The following is a 16,571-nucleotide window of genomic DNA, read 5'->3' on the forward strand; positions in this document are numbered from 1 at the left end:
ACGGCAACCCAGTCGCTGGGCATCCTAAATTGCATTGTCATCGTGGATCAGCTTGATTCAAAGGAGCAAATTGCACTTAGGGTTAAACCTCTTAATTTTCTCGACCTCGTTCTCCGAATCGAACGTGCTGCACTTAGGATGAAACCTCTTAATTTTCTCGACCTCGTTCTCCGAATCGAACGTGCTGAGGTTCACGTCGATATTGGCGGCGTGGACAACATCGGCTTCCAGCTTCCAGGGGTTGGCAAAGATTATGTAGTCAAGTGACACGCCGAGGGACAAAACGTAGTCGATACTATCACCTCCACCTCCGCGGTCACCACCCACCGTGACAATGCCATTCCGACTCCTACGCCCCCAGCTCGTTGCCCACTCTGGTGGAGACGCTGAGACTGAGAGAAGACGGGAAAGTGTAGATCAAAAAAGTGGTCTGAATCAGAATCCCATTCCCATGGCGAAGCTGACGACGAGAGAACCATGGGCCTTAGCTAGAGGAGAAAACCGGTGGGAATCATGGACAAGCAATCTTGAAATGACTACTTTGCCTCTCTAATTAATTAATTAAAAATGATTTAAAATTTTCCGATGAAAATTGACCCGCGATTTGGCCGACAAAACCAAATCATCTAACAATTGCATAGTTAAATGACTAAATTGAGAGATTTGAAAGTCAAGTACTCAAATTACCAACACCCCAATAGTCACAGGATCAAAAGTGCAATTTGTTCATATTTATTATATAATAATAACTACGCTCAAATGATATACTACTATTATTATTATTATTATTATTATTATTATTATTATTATTCTAAACATCACTGTAATAGAATTTGTATACTAATTTCATCATACAATTTAAACACTTACAGGAGTTGACAAATCTAACTGGGCAAGTCAAGATCAATTTAGTAATTTGTGTGGTAGCTAGCAAAAATACAAGAGAAAAATTCTATATTGCAGTGATTATGCTGGTATACAAATTTTGGCAACACACTTAAACAAAGTTCCATAGTTTTGGTATTGCCCACTAATTTGAGGGCCATAAATGTTGTGCACAAGTGAAAGAATAATAGACAAAGTGAAAGAATGCCCCTTTATTATGTTAACACTTTAATCCCTGTAATTTACCCATACTGTTTCTCCCGATAAATAGGATAATAGGGAAATTCAGTAAAAATGGTGTGAAGAAAAATAAGAAAACAAAAAATGGATAGGTTCAACCTTACTCAGTCCAGCATCTGGTCAGATGGGATTTGACCAAAAATATCCGGACATGAATCCCACTTCCTTTGCTCCCTTGCTTCCCAATAACCACCTATGTACCGATACACATCACTACCTTTCTCCTTAGTAAACCATTGTGGCCTCCAACCTCGTTCTTGCATTCTACGAGCCTGCATTCCACAAATACAGTATATTTTTATGATATATAACAGATGCAGTATTCTACTTGCAAGACAGATTATCCACCACATAGAAGCATAAAGCAGAAATCTGGACCAACTATTCAATTACTCTTATAGCATAACATAGTACTCTCCCCCTTTGCCCCATAATACTATCCTTTGTGTTATGGTATGTTCCTTAAAAATACAACTGTCCTCTATAATAAATTCAATGGTTCTTGTAGGTTGATTTCCCCAACAATACCTCATTTCCTATGTTGATATAAATGGTAAATGAAAGAGAGCACTTTTTATTTGTGGGCAAGGATGAAGCTATAGAATTTAATTAATTGTTCAGAGTACATTAAATAAAAGTATTTAGTGCTGCTTCTTTTTTTTACCAAGTATACTTTTGTGGAAGAAACAAATATCTAGATCTCAAGGCATAAAATTGTCAAGGTGAAAGGAACTAAGGAAGAGCATATCTGATAGTAAAATTAACATCTCGCAACAGGGATCCTCAACTATGTATGCTCTAATCCATTGATAAGTTCAAATTATACCTGCCGTTGCCGCTGCTCCAGTCGCAGTTTTTCTGAGTTTGCCTTTTCATACTCTCCATTTTCCAAGCACCTCTGGTCAGGCCTTAGCCGAGAATCTGTTGGTGGCAACTTTTCCTGTCAATGACCCAAGCTGAAGTCAATCACTTAAATTATAGATCAAGAAAGTGGAAAGGACAACATGGGAAACCACTATCAAGGTTATGCCTTAAGCACTCCCGAGGTTTTAGATACAAGTATAATTCATGTTGTGGTTTCAAATTGTACATTGCAGAGAGGATAGAGTCTATTAGGGCCGAATACTTGTTCTACTACTTCATCTTTTTCTTTCAGAGTTTCCAATTATACACAGAACAGTTCTAAAGATCTTTGGTTGTATTTGTTTGAAACAAAGCATAAAAATATTAACTAAAGCCGTCAACAATAAAATACAATATAATATGTTACACTATAACTCACTCCTCCCAAGCAGATTGTTACTTGCGACTGTTTTCCATAGAAAGGATTATAAGAAATTTTGAAAACACAAATTACAAGAAAACACATAGAAAGGATTACTTGCCTGAATAATCAAAAATTTCAGAAACTTCAAAATTTAGTATGCCACAACAAATGGTCAAAATTAGTTTTAAATGACCCTCAGGGACACTTAAACATATAATCTGGATAAGCACAATATGCAGGACTACATTTATGCATGAGTTTACAATAGCTTAATAGAAGGAATTAACTATAGCATATACGCTGTGTGAAGTCTATGAAACTCAAAATAAACCTTCTATGCTGCTAGTTGTATCTGAGCAAAACGAAAGGATTCAGCAAAGCAGATAAATCTGAACATCAACATCACAGAGATTGGATGGGCGGCATTACCACCAAAGGATTCCAATGGAAGACAGATAAGGTTACCAAAAGATGAATACACACCTTCAGACCAGGGGTGAGCTCATTCAAAGTAATGGCAAATCGTGTCAAATTATATCTAGTTGGGTCTTTAGGAGGCTTGCTCCTTTTCCAAAGCAAATGAGCTTCTGAAAGAGAGTCAAATGAATTTCCTCTGGTGCAATCTCCATTCACATAGAACATGCTCTCATCCCATTTCCCAAATAAAGTAGCTACTGTCTTCCCACTCTTATCTTGGACAATTCCCTGTACCTGCAGAGTAAAACTACTTTAAGCATTCAACTTGAAAACCCAATAAGCCACCTCCCTTCACCCTAGCATTTCCTGCATATTTCCCTTAACTACAGTAGACGAGTAAAACTAATTTAAGCATTCAACTTGAAAAGTCAATAAGCCACAGTAATCTTTCAATCTCTATTTCATTATCAGCAAAACTAAAATAATAAATGGATGGTCAGCTGATCTTACACATCATTCTAGAAGATTGCATAAATAGTAAACACCATGAACCTGAACTGTTGAGTTTGAGTGAGAACGAGAGAGGGAGAGAGAGTGTGTGAGAGGCACCTGATGGGGATTCCGATCTATAATAGACTGCTCCTTAAATTTCAATTTACATGAGTAGTTGCGATTCCCTTGGATACGCATCGTCCCATAGTGATCACAATATAGTTTTCCTAGAATTAAATTATATATGGATGTTGTTACCTGTAGCATTAGCAGGGTTGTTCAGAAGTTAAAAATGTGAATATGACAAAGATTGGAAGACTCAATCAACCATCTAAATTACCTTGCTCCACTGGAAAACTTCTCCATCATCAAATTCTAGAGTTAAAACACCAACAGGATCCAGCTGGATTGAGCGACCCCAAAATTTGCTTTTCAAATTGCTATCACCCCAAAACTTCCACCCTGTACCCTCACAATGGCATGCTATAATCATAGGGTGATGGCTTACCTGAACCAAAACAGAACCATTGCTTAGTGAGAAGCATATTCAATGTATAAGTGTATAACTAATAAGGAAAAGGAAACAACACCTTCATCTCTAGACCTGTGACAAGGACATCATAAATGCATGGGAATAAAGTTGCAGGTTATTGCCCATCTAAGAATCATTGCTAAAATTAAGTGCACCTGAGAGTAAGGGAAGTTCTATTGCAATTTATTATTCCCATATTGAGGCATTTCCTAACAACCTCATGGTAATGACTATTGAGCTTTTTTCTCTAAAAATAATACAAAAGTAATAATAATACAATAAAATAAAGAAAACAAACATCTCTGACCTCTAATATCTTATAAATATTAACATACTTAAAATGGCATTTTATGATGGCAATGAAAATACATGGACAACAAATTCAAGCTGTGCATACAAATTAGATAAAAACAGAATCAGCTGAATGATTGAACAAAATTCAGTTCAATGAATGATCCAATGTAATTCAAAGGTAAGCCCATCAACAGATGGACAAAGAAGTTGCAACCGTAAGGTTAATGATTATGATAATAAGGTAATAATATGATAAAAATGAAAGAGACACAATATTGGTGGATATTGTGACAAGTCAAATTCCACCCAAGAAGCATGCAAAGGTGGGGTCCTCCCAACTTGAAATCAACACCAAAATACCAACATTTGAAAACTGGTCTAACACACTAACTTGGAGACGACAGAAATGAACAAGTGGTTGAACTAGAATCACATGGAACTTGATTGGAGTGAGATAAAATGGTAGAAAATTTTTGGGAAACTTTTTAAGCATGTATAGTCACTCTGTGATTTTAAACACCAATTAAAATGAGTTATAACCAGTTAATTGAAGGTGTTCTCTAGAATGCAAGTTCTCTCCTTATCAATAAAAATCTTACTTTTCTATAAAAATTATGATTAATGGTCATCTATTACCTGCAAGTCTGCAACTATATCATGATTTAAGAACAGAAGAATGAATACTAAGATGAATCATCCAAATGTATAAATCGAAGGCATAAACAGCATTAGTTTAAGCAATAAAGTCACCTTCTCTGAGAAAAATCGGACACCTTTATCTGGATAGTCAGCCTCATAAGTTTCCCCTAATAATGGATTGAATGGCTTGCAAATTCTCCCTTCTGTAGAGGCATATGCAGATACAGCAAATGCTGCTACGTTCAGAATCCTCAGGAGGCTGTTACCCTACCAGAAAACACAACAAATGATTAGGCACTGAAAAAGTCAAGCGCACAAGTTGTGCCAATGCAGGATCTTATGATGTTAATAAATAAATAAGCCATATCAAGTGAAAAAACATGAATACTAGATAATCACAAAGGTATTCCCAATTTGGGATACAATGACAAGCATGTTAAATGTTAATGCTTTATTTTGACACCCAAAGTAAAATTTAAAATCATAGCATATTGCATATTAAGGGGCAACAAGCAGGGTTGGAACCTTTGGAGTACTCCAGTGGATGTGCAAAGAAATAGAAAGTGTAATCACACTTACTAGTTAGGAAACAGACACTCCTAAGAAATTTAGGGTCGAAGAAATTTCCTCAAGGACAAGACCAAAAGAATACTGGCTCAGTATGCCCCTCAACCTTGACAACTGTATCAAGTAATTGCCAATATGAGACACAAACTGATGCACACTTCTATTTTCTTGAGCCACTTTACAGACAGGAATTAAGGGGAAATTTAATCATGTTTGAAATCAATTTTCACTTTGAACTGGTTGGTACAAAATGCTACATAAAAGAGAGGATAACAATTGATCAGTCTATGTTAAGCTTTTAATTATAGAGTGCTTCCCACAATTGACATAACCTTATTTTTGGATCAAGCACAAAGTAAGCATTTATGGCTTTTCACTGGAACTTTGATAATATACATTACTAGCTTTAATCTTAAAATTGCACCAACTTTCTCTGTTTTTAATCTTGTATAAATAACATAAATTTATATACTTCAAGAAGAAACATGATCATGCATTATATTTTAATAATTATTTGATATTATTTAGTGCCAAAGGAACTTGACTGAATAACAAATTGAAATTCACCAGAAGATCTTGTTCTCATTCTTCTAATGTAAATCCCCTTTTCACTCCCAATAAGGATTAATATGTTTTCCTCATATTCTACATTATACATAGCTAACCAAAAACCTCAATAAGTCAAATAGTATATTAATTTCATAAAACCATGAACATCTATTTAATTCCTTTGAATAAGCATCCTCACAAAAAGCAGCCAACTAGGAACAGTTCACTTAAATCATCTCAAGTTGGTAGCAAAATGGCACAAACATTCGATTATAAATGAGTTGAACATATAGATCAGATGAGTTTTTAAAGTAACGAGTATTCAAAAAGAAGCGGAATCTCATTTCCTTACTCTTTTGCCCCATTCATAAGCACGATCCAAAAGATATGAATATTCCAAGTCTTCAAAACTCTTTTGCAGCGAAGAAAGAGGTTCGTTGAAGTAGACAGGCAGGCAAACTTTTGTCAAGTCTTTCCCAATATTGTCTTTAATCATTGACCATAGACTCACTCCTTTCTCTTTCTCAACAGGATCTGGCAATTTCTTCCGACGCTTGATATAAGGAAACTTAGTTGAAGCAGACCTAATAATAGGGTCAACACTCTCATCTGATGCAAAAGCATATAGATCGTCATCTTCTGAAGAAAATGAGGATGTCCGACAATCAGAACCATTGCTTTTAAAAGAACTTGATGACAGAAAATCCCTGGTATCAAAGAAGGTGTTCTCTTCTTCATCTGTGTCTTCCTCTGCAGCATCAACCCTTTCATTGTCATCTTCTGAGTCGCTCACACTAGCTTCTGAAGAAAGCATCCAAAGATATCAAAGTATAAAGATAGAATTTGGTATTAAGTACAAACAGGAGAAAATTTTCCAAATATTTTTGCAGTGCCAATAAAATATAACTGAAATATCACCCAATTCTAATAGGTCCATGAGACCAAGCCGAACATACAGATCAACTTTAAAATTTATCAGATAATTTTGAAGTACGGAAGATGTATGAATCCTTAAAATTTGTTAACAAAGGTAGAGATGAATCAACAATAACTTGGCTTATTTAAATAAGAAAGGAAAAACAAGTACACAAACATAGCTGATTCAGGCATACCACTGTATTTGTCCTGCCTCAATCTAACAGATGGTCCAGCCCCATTGATTTGCCTTTGGCTCTCATCAACCACTGTATTCTCCAAATCAACTTTTTCTGTCTACACAGCATAACATAAAATACTACATTAACAACTTTAGAAAAATAAAGCACAATAAACAAATGCATTCTGCAGATGGGAAAAGCTATATAAAGAACTAACACAACAAAGTACAAAGACATTAGTTCATAACAAAGGGGTTACTCAAAGTACAATACAAGATAAAATTAAATTAAGAATCACTACATAGGAGCAGGCCACTCAAGAAGCCAAAATGGTATCCAAGTTCCTTAGGAATCATATCCATTTATTAAAAAAAAATATAAATCAATAGTTCATTTTGGAAAATGGGAAAGGACATAATGCAGGTCAAGTATTGGGAAAGAAACTAGAAAATTGGATTATTTTCTAAAGAGCTCAGTTTTAGGTGAACAACCTAATATGCTAAGAGTCTCTAGTAAACAATAGGGATGTCAATCTTAGTCCGAAACCAATGGGCTAGCCCAAAGACCGAAATGTTTTAGGATTAGGGCCAAAAATATTTAGCACATAAAAAAACAGCCCAATAAGCCCGATGGCCCAAGCAGCTGGCTCGATAGCCCAAGCCACTTGAGGCTATTCTTTGTTTCACAAATGATGTTGAACAAAACTTACATGGAGTTTATATGTAAGCTTATATTTAGTATTTTTTAATTAAATTTGTAAATAAGATATTAATAAATAAATTAATAAATATATTACAAAATAAAATATTTTAATGAAAAATACAAAACTTTGTGTAATTATTACATTATAGTATAAATACATTAATTATTTTTAGTTGGAATTTAGAAATGGAGGTTTATATTGATTGAATGATGTATAAGTTTATATTTATTAGTGTAAATCCGCTAATTTATTAAAATTGAAAGTTTAGAATTTTAATTTGAAAATGTCAAAAGTTTTAGTTGAGCCCACCCGATAAGCCCAACAACCCGAAGTTTTAGGGTTAGGGTCAAGAATTTTAAACCATACCTAAAAAAAATGATAAGCCCGACAACCCAATAGGGCTAGCCCGATTGATATCCCAAGTAAACAGAAATGAACTTACAATAGAAGCTTAAGCATAAAAACCATGTTAGTTTCCCTAGTCAAGGTTCATCCTAGAATGGTTACCAGCAATTGCAAGTTTATTGTTACTAATACTGCAATATTAAGGAAAATTTTGCTTATCCTTTAGTGAGCAGAAGCAGTTCATTTCTTCATTGACCTAATAATTTAGTATGATCCTCCAGAACATTTATGATCAGCCTCAAGGAAACACTATTTCCATTCTCAAAGCAGTTTCATCAATTATAGTAATTCCAAGCTGGTAAGAGTTTGCAGTTCCAACTAATACCATATACACTGACCACAAACAGCATTAACATCTAGTCAGATAACTCCCAAGTAAATAAAATGTGCATCTATTATTCAAGTAACTAAATATGAACCCATTCTGTAAGTAAGACCAAACCAACACCAAATATTATTCATGGGCAATAAACAATAAAGATCATAGTATAAACAAAAATTTTACAGTATCACCGTGTATGATTTAAGGAAATGTGCAAAGAATTTGTGATATTCATTCTTCCAATGAAAAACATGTACACAGGGGATGAAGGGAGTTGGAGATTCATTTAAAAGTGTCATAGTTATTGAACAATGACAGACTATTTTGTATAGGAATGTTATAGTTAACTAAAGAGTAGGGTTAAATTACCAACATCTTGAAAAGGGGATGGTCATCGACCATGCAAGGAATGTAGACATTGCATGCATTAAATACTTAAAGAGGATGGACCGGTACTGTTTTTATGGTTTAAGCTCAAGTTGTCGATGGTTGAGCAACAAGTCTAGCCTTCCACTAATTTCCTGTCTAGTTCATTGAATTCAGGGGTTGACCGGGAATAAAACTGGCTTGAAATAGACTACTTGAAAAGGATGTGATTGAGTTTGAAGGAAATAAAATAAGCCTATTCAAGAAAGTTATTTAGAAACAGTTATAATGAATCCATGTACCATAGCAGTTTCAGCATAAACATTGATGAAAATTTCACCAATACTTTGGCACTTTGCAGTAAGATCTAAACAAATCATACTATGCAACCACAAACTGTAGACTTGACATTTCTAAATTCTAACATTAGCTACATAGAACCACACCAGATTTTTCTACATCTTATATGTAGGATTTGGCATGAAAATAAATAAATAAGCCTTGTCAATGAATTTTGTGGAGAACACTTGCAACAAACAAACACAGAACAAATATTTGAATAAAAGCATAAAACAAACAACTTTTGCTAGTATTTTCCTGAAAAAGTTTGGCAGTTTAATCTCTAGGATGGCATATCTGACATTATCTTTATAATATTACATTCCATGTTTCAACATTATTAAGCCATACATAATTGGTAGAAGGAAGCCTTTCCCTTAGAAGCCTGCAATGAATATTACATTCACACCCAATCAATAATAAGAGTAAAAACCTTCTCTGAAATAAGTGAATCTATGTATATCTTCCTTAGACCCTGAATAATACCAGAGCCTGGCATATTGAGCTAAATCTTTCAAATACACTGAACTGAAACATTTTTTTTTTTTAAATCCTGGATTCGAAATAGTTCAGAGCAATTTTTTTACACCAAGAAAGCAAATCTAACACAAATAGGAACGTAACTTGTATCATGCATTTGTTCTAGTTCAAGGACATGGATGCAGTAGGTGTTAGGCGCTAGTCAGGCAGTAGAGGAGCGCCTAGGCGGCTGACTGAAAAATAGAACAGTGCACGTGTGTGGGTGTATGTCAATATATATACACACACACATATATATATATATTAGCAAGGCTTACTCGGCCGAGTTAACTCGGCCAAGTTCGCTGCAAACTTGGTTGAGTCGGCCAAGTTGGGCGCCTAGTCGGCCGGCCGCCTAGGGGGTAATTCGCCTCGGCCTAGGGGCACCTAGCGCCTAGGTCGACTTTTACAACAGTGTTCAAGGACCTCAATTCTGTTAGCCAAGATCAAACATCAATATAAGATGGCACTTACTTGAGCAGATAGCAATGTGTTTGAAGCCATTAGAAATTAAGCTTATCAGATACCGTCACTAACATCTATTCATTTCAAATTTCAATCATTTTAAAAAGTTGTATCAATTGGTACAAAAAAGTTCAAAAATTCAAAGTCCAGATTATATGAAAGAATAGGCAAATGAATAAAATAATTACAGGATTTACAGCAATTCACAACAAGGACACAGACAATTCATTGCAGAAGAAACGCGAGAATTTTGAATTTATAGCAAATTGTTATGTACTAGTAATCATAATTGGTACCTCTAAATGGCGAAGTGTGTCAATGAGGAGCCAATGCTTCTGTTTTAGCAGAAACAATTGATTCTGCAGAGATGCAAACTCATCCCTCATAATCTGCTCACTGTCCTGGATGGCAGCCTCATTTACCTGCTCTTCCATCAGGCGCTTTCGTAACTTCTCTGTTGAAACAGAAATGTTATCCAAAGGAGCCATTAACTCACTGTTGGAAAGTCTGGGGAACATATCCTTTACAGTTTGCAGTGCTTCTATCCAAGCAATTCTATCTTCTCTGGTCTCAGCCCTCAAGTGCAGCCTCTTTGTTCCCGTGAAAATTGAAAACCTTTTGTCATCTGATCTGCTCTCACGGATTGATGAAACCTATAAGAAACTACTTAGATTGTAAAACAGCTAATTGTATAAATTTCATACTATGTGCATTAGGTAAAATTAAAATGGCACTATGGAAAAAAAAAAAAAAAAAAAAAAAAACCAAAACAAAATACTAGAATGTGTTCTCGCCAGATAGAGATGAAAAGCACATTACATGTATTGCAAGAGAAAGAAGCCACGACCAATTGATATCAAGTTGAGTTTGTATGCAAACAATACTACAAACTAATTCACTGATTCTATTTCTTGATTCCAATTCTCAGCAGCACAATTACTTAATATATCTTCATTGCTTAAAAGCTATAATCCAAAATAGAAATGTTTCCATGAAGAGTTGCATCAAAGTCCATATACAAGTCAACTGCAACAAGCTGGAAACCATTATAAAGAATTGCATCAAGTAGTCACTTAAGATTACTCCATATAAGCTCCACATAAGCTCCATTAAGTTTGGCCAAATGATGGAGTAAATGAAGCAGATCCACCATTGAATTATGCAAGCATGCCACTATTCTAGAATACAATGGAAAGAACATTACTTTACTAGATTCTTCGAACCAAAAGACTATGAATGCACAAGGAAGCCTAGTTACTGGTATACAGTCATAAGGAATGTGATTATTGAGTTTTTAGACTCTACTATTATTTAATAACTTCCCATTGTGCTTTTGCCTATTGGGAAGTAATCAGATTGGGAACATTTTCATTGCCACATCTTTGAACCTTGTTAAATTCAAGTTCAAGCATCTGCTACTCTTGTTCTATATCACCAAATAAGCTGATCTGTGTACTTATGCTACTAAAATCATATTAAATAAACTAACACAAAAATAATGCAAAATGATCAAAAGAACAGTGCTATTTCTTATCAGCTAAAAATCTCCATAAATAGAAGAATTCCAAATAGAATTAGAAAGGCAGATTCACACTTATGAATAAAACAGTTTGCATCAAAACGCAATCAATGACAAAGAACGCAGAAGTAGTTGAACCTTGAGATGAACTTCGCCGAGAGGCTTTCGGCGTGGCTGTGAGGTATTAGAATTGCTATGCTTATGGGGACGGGATATTCTACGCAGCGACTCCTCGCCGATGACCTTCGAACCTTTCTCGGTTTCGAAACTGACGACGATCTTATCAGGCCCGTGGATCTTATAGTAAGACAAAACTCCGTCCTGCAATACAAACCACCTCGGCCTCCATCCCTTGCCGTAGTTCACCCACTTGTACAGAACTCCCGAAATGCCATTACCGACTATCTCGTTGATCTTCACTTGCTGCTCTCTCTGGTGTTGCTGGCTATCCACTCCGCCGAACGTCAGCTGCGTCGCCTCCCTCATCGACGGCGGCCGCGACATGGACAACACCTTCCCCGAAGCCGACGACGACGACTCGGTCAAATTCCGAGTATTAGAACTGGAATTGTTGTGATGATAGTGATTTTGACTGCTGGAGACTGTCCACGAATCGGAGGATCTGGAGGCAGCGGACGACGCCGGAGGCGGCAGGGGCGGCGGAGACATGGACAACAGCGAGGAATCACGGTGGTTACTGTTAACGGTGGAAACGCAGCAGAACGGATGCATAGCGTAGCATAACAAAAATCAAATATTCGACGGAAACTTTATGCTCCGGCGAGAATATTCTCATTCTCGTGGAATTATACTCCGCGTTTTCATATTCCTTTCTTTGGGAAATCAAAGTACAATATACGAACAGATATAGATGAAGCGAGGCGTCAACAAACTGGTGCCGGAGATCAAAACTGGAAAAGAAATTTCCAGCGATGTATGGTGACGTGGCGGAGGAAAAGGAGAAAACGAGCACGGGAAGGAAAGACCCGGATATTTAGGGGAACGTTTGGGTAGAACCGAAAAGGTATGAGAGTTTAAATATGGGGCGGTTGAAATGAGGAGTGACTTGGAAGCCAGGCCGGCGGACGTGAGATGAGAGAGTGACGGGTGGGTGATCACTGCTTCGACACGTTTCGACAAAACACTGGTAGAAAACAGTTAAATTTACGTGTCGAGAAAACAATGGTGGAATACAATTTATACTGTGATAAACTCGGTATTTGTTTTTTTTTTTAATTAATTTTTTAACATTCTGGAGGCCTCCTTGTCAGAGCACAAGGCAATGAGGGATCCCTCTCCATATTTCAGTCAACTTGGAATGTTGTGCTCATTTTAAGTTAATGATCAGTTTGGAAAGTATGAAAATGTTTTTTAAAAAATAATTATTTTTTAGGAAATATTTTTTTTGATGTTTGGTTGCAACAACATAAAATTGTCTTTGTGTGTTTGATTTATTTTTCATAAAATGAACAAGAAAATAAGTAAAATTGTATGCTTCATCATTTTGATTGTTATAATGAGAAGAGAGATTTAGCTTTGTCTAGAACTGTATAATATTTAAATCTATTAAAAACTCCAAACAATAAATTTATTTTTTAAAAAAATAAATAAAAGTGGATTGGTTTCCCAAGCTGGAAACCAGACCAGATAACTGGTTTAGTTTCTGTGCCAGAAACCAATCGCCAGAACCAAGCTAGGGGTCTGGTTTGGTTTCCGGCAAGAAAACCAAACTGGTTTCTAACTTGGAAAACCATATCTATGGGTTTCCAAGTCGGAAACCAATACGTTTCCGGTTGTGGGTACGTCGAAAATTGTTTCCGGTGGTCAAGAAGTTGGCATTGGTGAATGTCGTGAAGAAGAAGGTCTATGTAGTCTCTGTGCGAAAAAGGAAGCTGCGTTGGTGGTCTCTGGTCTCTGTGCGAAGAAAAGAAGCGGAAAATGACTTCCCGTAAAAAAGAAAAAAAAAAAAAAAAGTCATTTTCTATAAAAATGACTCCATTTTTCATTGAAGTAACTTCGTGAGGTAATATTTGTTTTCATGATACAATTGCCAGTAAAAAGAAAAAAATAAATTAAGGAAAATTGTGTCAGCCTAAAGCTCGTGTGGTTAGTGTGCTTAAGGTGCATAGTTTGTGTACTTAAGATGTGTGGGCCTAAAACTTTAGGTGCGTGGTTTGTGTACTTAAGGTGTGCGGGCCTAACACTTTGGGGTACCAGTTTCGAACTCTGGACCTATGGGTTGGAGTTATCTTCCTCCAACCACCAGAGTTAAGAGGAACCGGTCGCGAGCCTAACACTTTAGGTGTGTGATTTGTGTACTTAAGGTGCGTCATTTTAATGCTTAAAGTGTGTCTTTTTGAGTTAACCGCACGGTAAGCTATATCCGCACCTGAACCATTCTATATATATATATATATATATATATATATATATATATATATATATATATATATAAAGTCAGGTTTAAATAAGAAAAAAAAAATAAAAACCCCTCCTGTAAACAAAGAATATATAGCATCAATTTTATAATCTCAAATTTATATTAGGATACATAATGGTTGAGTTCATTAGTATAAAAGACGTGATTAATTTTATAATTATTATAAACTTTTAAATTTGTAATATTTATAAAACTAACCCTACCATTTCGCCTAGTTTTTAGCTACCCTCAATCGTTGATCTACGAAGTGATGGATCAAATTAGTTTCCGTTTTTTACCTGGGGCCTTTTCTCAGTTGATCCCCCTCCCCCACACACACATATAGAAATCTCTTTTAAACTTGCAAAAAGTGCAATTGAGTCCTAATATTATATTCTCAACATGTTACTTTTGATTTGGTGTTTACTAAACTTCTATTTGTGATATTATTTCAGTGTCGCAATGACTTGGTATTCGATTTAGGGGTGACTTAGCATAAATTAAATAATTTTTTTTGAAAAAAAAAATAATTAAAAAAAAACTATTAGACGAAGACATTTAGGGCCCGTTTACTAACTCGAGAATGAGAGAATATAAAATAAAATACATGTTTACTGGCACAATTTTTCATTTTGAGAACAAAAAACATTTTCTAGTTTTTTAGAAACCTAGAGAATTTTTAAATATTGTTTTCTAAATGGAAAACAACATCATTTATTATCTGTTTGGATATATATCAGTATATCACTATAACCACATTCTAACATTTATCTACTTACATATTTATTCTTTACCATGATTACATTCATGCATTATTATATTCTTTTACTTATCACCATCTCCTATCTTTTCTACTTGCATTTACTTATATAAACATAACTTTTTTTTAGATCAATAAGGAGGGGGAAACCCAGGAACAAAGCTACCAGTTCCTCTCTCAGGTTACTCTAAGCCCAGAGGCTTAAACAATCATCTTCGAGGTCTGAGCTCCGTGGTAGTGCCCACACTAAATCTCGCCATTTTGACAATGTCATCCATCACCCAATTTTGCTCCCGGAAAATGTGACTCACTCTAATATCCCAAGCTTTATCCATCCAAGACTTGCATTTCTCCACAATCTCCTTCATACTCCCCCTTGGGCTGGAACCTCCGTTAATCCAATTGATAGCTTATTGTGAGTCGCTTTGCACAATCAGATTTCGGACCCCTTTTGTCCAAGCCCATTCCAAACCAAAATAAAGGGCTTATAGCTTCGCTTCAGTAGCACCTTCCATTATGATCTATTAGCACTCCTCCACGGCAACACTGCTATCAACATTAAAAGACATGCAACCTTCGTCAGGTCTTTGCCATTTAATTGCTCGCATGGCATTATCTCCCTGATTAGAAGTATTCTGGTTTCTAAAGGCCATCTCAATTTCATCGCTTTTGTCTAAAATCCACCTCACTCTCTGTTCATCTTCGTGATCCATGTTGTTGAAGGTCATGTCGTTGTGCCACCTCCATGACCACCAACAAGCTACACTGTTGGAAAATAGTCGCAACGCGCGATCTGGAAGCCTTTTAAGAAGCACAGACACTATGGGTGTATGGTTGAAAGGAAATCTGTGCCGTGTGCCCGTGTTATAATAACACTACCTTAAAAGCGTTATTTGCCCGGTACGGTGCAGTTAGAACCCAGACACGCTTTCGACATGCTACACAGACCTACTACGGATAGCTTGCACTAGCAATCACGTAGGCAAACCTCACTATATATTGCTCAGACTAAGGGAGAGAGAAGGAGAATAGAATAAGTGACTTGAAGTCAGGTGTGTTTTCCAAATATGATAAGAGCTGCTTTATATAGTAAGCAGCTCTCTCATATTAGCCATGCAAAGAGACAAACGATGATGTCCACAAATTTGCACCAAACACGCTGGCCACAAAATGGAGATCACGTATACTAATTCAATTCTCCATATTCTTCTATGAATTTTTCCAACAATCCCCCACAAATTTAAAGAGGAAAGGAAAAAAGATAATGTCCGAGCAATACAAATGAGTTGGTCTTAATGCCAATGTTTTAGAACTTGAACTGACACGTAGTGACACTGAGTAATTTTCTTCCCGAGAGTGATATGGATCTTGAACTCACCGGTTAGATAAACTTTGAACTCTAATGCACACACCAACTCAAAAGACAGGTTCTACGAAAGTCAAACTCTTTGACTTCTTATGAACACCCTTAGTATTAAAGAATGTTATGTATGTCTCAATATAGACTTCTATCCTGTCAAAGTCTATCTCAACATATACTTTTAACTCTGATAAGTCTTACCGCATTACAGATTTTTATGTCTTGTCAAGTCCATCTCAATATAGACTCCTAACTCTATCAAGTCTATCTTAGTATAGACCACCATTAAAGGCTCATAGAGTAGTTAAAGACACAAATCAGTTGTAAGTCTTTTCTTTCTATCATAGGCACTGTTATTTGCAATGCAAATCGACAGTTTGTGAATCACAATGTAGTGAAGGTGTTGGGCACCCCC

The 16,571-nt window shown here is 36.0% G+C and overlaps 1 protein-coding gene across 2 annotated transcripts; it reads right to left on the reverse strand.

The window, feature by feature from the left end:
* Nucleotides 1–937: 937 nt before the first annotated feature.
* LOC109185329 (oxysterol-binding protein-related protein 1C-like) lies at nt 938–12,636 on the reverse strand. 2 transcript variants are annotated; one of them, XM_019335302.1, is made up of 10 exons: nt 11,756–12,636; nt 10,395–10,751; nt 6,995–7,094; nt 6,235–6,680; nt 4,878–5,033; nt 3,642–3,809; nt 3,419–3,559; nt 2,876–3,103; nt 1,952–2,065; nt 938–1,397 (listed from the first exon to the last, which is right to left on the reverse strand). In XM_019335302.1, exons 1-10 carry the CDS (start codon nt 12,347–12,349, stop codon nt 1,230–1,232), a joined length of 2,472 nt encoding a protein of 823 aa, XP_019190847.1. In that variant the 5' UTR covers nt 12,350–12,636; the 3' UTR covers nt 938–1,229. The 2 variants fall into 2 exon arrangements, with proteins under 2 accessions (XP_019190847.1, XP_019190846.1); XM_019335301.1 differs by having other exon boundaries at nt 6,235–6,683.
* Nucleotides 12,637–16,571: the final 3,935 nt, after the last annotated feature.

This window comes from Ipomoea nil, unplaced genomic scaffold (genome assembly GCF_001879475.1).
Source record: "Ipomoea nil cultivar Tokyo-kokei standard unplaced genomic scaffold, Asagao_1.1 scaffold1317, whole genome shotgun sequence".
Lineage (NCBI taxonomy): Eukaryota > Viridiplantae > Streptophyta > Magnoliopsida > Solanales > Convolvulaceae > Ipomoea > Ipomoea nil.

Excerpts from the sequence above, each read along its gene's own strand:
- LOC109185329 (XM_019335301.1), bottom strand. The coding sequence starts at position 12,349 with ATGCATCCGTTCTGCTGCGTTTCCACCGTTAACAGTAACCACCGTGAT. Across the intron at positions 10,752-11,755 it reads TCGGCGAAGTTCATCTCAAG|GTTTCATCAATCCGTGAGAG; the intron begins GTTCAACTACTT and ends AGTTTCTTATAG. Across the intron at positions 3,810-4,877 it reads TCCGATTTTTCTCAGAGAAG|GTAAGCCATCACCCTATGAT; the intron begins GTGACTTTATTG and ends GTTTTGGTTCAG.